Here is a 2,683-nt window from a genome sequence, read left to right as displayed (position 1 = left end):
TAATAAAGTGAAATCAAAATAGCGGAAGAAAGCAGAAGACGAAAGCAAGAAATTGAGTGGGTGAGTGAGTGAGTGAATGAGTGGGTGAGAGAGCGAATGAGAGAGTGAGTGAGTGAGTGAGTGGGTGAGTGTGTGAGTGAGAGAGAGAGAGAGAGAGAAAAATAAACAGACAGACAGACAGACAGACAGACAGATAGAATAAGAGAGGAAAAGTTTTTTTTGGTTTAATACAGAAATATTTAACAATAGAAGATGTATTTGAATAAAGTGATATTTCTTTTTTGCCTGTTGTTTAGCTATTCAACGAGACTCGGCCGAGCAATGGGTGACAAGTGCGCGAATGTGTGTACGTGTAAGTGGAAAAGCGGAAAGCGGACGGTAGAGTGTAAGGGCCGCGCATTGACTAGCGTACCTGACGACATTGATTCAGAAACACAGGTACTCGATGCCAGTGAAAATGATATCGGTGCACTAACAAACAAAATTTTTATCAAGGTACGCCTTACCAACCTTCAGCGATTGTATCTCCGCAGCTGTCGCATCGACCGAATCGAGCAGAATGCCTTAGCTGGACTAACAAATCTTATTGAATTAGATCTTAGTCATAATCTACTCAGTACTGTACCCAGCGCTAGTTTCAGTGATACTCCTTTCCTCAGAGATCTTACACTGTCCTTTAATCCACTGTATAAAATTGTTGCATATGCATTTAAAAATACACAGAATCTTGTCAAATTGGATCTATCTAATGCAGAGTTAACTGAATTAGCTGCTAAAGGTTTTCAAGGTTTGGAGATGTTAGAAAGTTTGAAGCTAAATGATAATAGAATCTCTACATTACATCCAGGCACTTTTGAGCCACTCACTAAATTAACAAGTATTGAATTACATGAGAATCCTTGGATATGTGATTGTCATTTACGTGAGATGAAATCCTGGTTGGTGAAGCAAAATTTACCAACGTTGATCGCACCAATGTGTCACCGACCTGAGCAATTAATCAATAAGTCTTTCTCAGAATTAACATTCGATGATTTTGCTTGTAGGCCAGTGATGCTCATAGTTAGTCGTTATGCCGAAGCTACTATAGGCGAAAATGCAAGCATAGTTTGTACAGTAACCGCTATACCACCTGCTAGAATAAAATGGATTTGGAATGGAAAATTATATACTAATCACTCAGCAGTAAATAGCTATCAAAAAATTTTAATTTATGAGGAGGGTCAATTTCGAAAGCTTAGTACGCTAGTTTTAACCAACGCACAAGAGACAGATTCGTCAAATTTTTTCTGTGTTGCAGAAAATCAAGCTGGTAGCGTTGAAGCAAATTTTACTCTTCACGTTTCTTTGCGTACTGCTGGAATGTCAACGTTAGGATCAGGACAAATTGCTGGTATATCCGCAGCTCTTGTGGTACTTATACTTTTTATTTTATTAACTATTATGGTTTTATTTATTCGTTTGAGAAGAATGCCTCAGAAAGATGTAAAAACTCCAGCGCCTTTGTCGGATAATTTACCATTAGAAGGTTGTAACAGCAGTAGTCATGATCCAAACAACCCGCAATCAACTACTTCAACAGCTAGTCGACGGAAAGTAGATGAGATAGAAGCAACGAGTTTTAACGAATCTAAAATCGTTACACCGCCATCTTTAATTAATCATAGTTATGTACAACGATCAAATGTCAATATTGTCACGGAAAATCATGACTATCTTATTAATCGTGGTTATGATGAAATGACTGCAAGAATTCCGCAATCCGTTGTAGTTGGATCGTGTTACTCACCTCAGTCATCTTTAATGCCAATTGATAATCCGGATCTTATCAGAGATACTAGACGTGGTTCTAATGATGAAGAGGTAATTCAAGGAGGATATACTACTAGTGGTGAATATAGTCGAATTGTTAACATGGAGGAAAGCAAGCTCTTATATTCTGAATGCCTAGGATGGGAAGGTCAAAGCAGAGATATAGTTTGTAGGCCGTCGGCATCTATTAATACATATGGATCAAAAGAAGTTCAACAAGCTCATAGTGGTATTGTGATTCCTGGTCAACAGATACAAGAATCTTTTCCACCTAAACAAACAGCTAAACAAATTCGTGTTTGGCAAAAAGGAATACCTGTTTTACCACCTGTTTCGGCATTAAAGCGTGTTCTAGGTTCAACCCGTAGTTCACCGGATGAAGGATATCAGGAAGGTACCGGTACAGACGTCTAGACAATATTTCATTCTTCGTCATTTAGACGCAGTGCAGAATAAGATGGCAGCCAATCGACTAATTATTTGAATTATTATTGAATTATAATACGAGCTTGTGCGTGTGAAGAAAATCATTGATCGATTGCATCTTACACGCAGTGCATGTGATTATTACCAACTAATATTGTACTAAATTTTTATTTGCATTTAGATTCCATTTTACACACAACGATTTAAGTAATAAAGAGAAATGGAAATGACGGAAACAAAGAGAGACAAAATTCATGCAGTATCCTGTTAGCACCGAAGATGGATTTTATAGCATTTCACTCAGTATATGTAGATGATGTTTAATAATGCGTGAAGCGAACTATCGAAAAGACGATGATATACATTATTTCACGATGTGTCATTGTTTGGGCGATGAAAGCATTAAGCACCTATCAATAGTTTATTTGAGGTACGTGATGACTAG

The 2,683-nt window shown here is 37.6% G+C and overlaps 1 protein-coding gene across 1 annotated transcript; it reads left to right on the top strand.

Annotated features, from left to right (window-relative positions):
- The first annotated feature begins 238 nt into the window (after window positions 1-238).
- Window positions 239-2,291, top strand: LOC105364749 (leucine-rich repeat, immunoglobulin-like domain and transmembrane domain-containing protein 2). Its single transcript, XM_011502758.1, has one exon. It carries the CDS (start codon window positions 253-255, stop codon window positions 2,224-2,226), a length of 1,974 nt encoding a protein of 657 aa, XP_011501060.1. The 5' UTR covers window positions 239-252; the 3' UTR covers window positions 2,227-2,291.
- Window positions 2,292-2,683: the final 392 nt, after the last annotated feature.

This window comes from Ceratosolen solmsi, unplaced genomic scaffold, assembly GCF_000503995.2.
Source record: "Ceratosolen solmsi marchali unplaced genomic scaffold, CerSol_1.0 scaffold15, whole genome shotgun sequence".
Taxonomy (NCBI): domain Eukaryota; kingdom Metazoa; phylum Arthropoda; class Insecta; order Hymenoptera; family Agaonidae; genus Ceratosolen; species Ceratosolen solmsi.
Note: the sequence above shows the minus strand (reverse complement) of the source record. Positions and strands in the feature narration are given on the sequence as shown.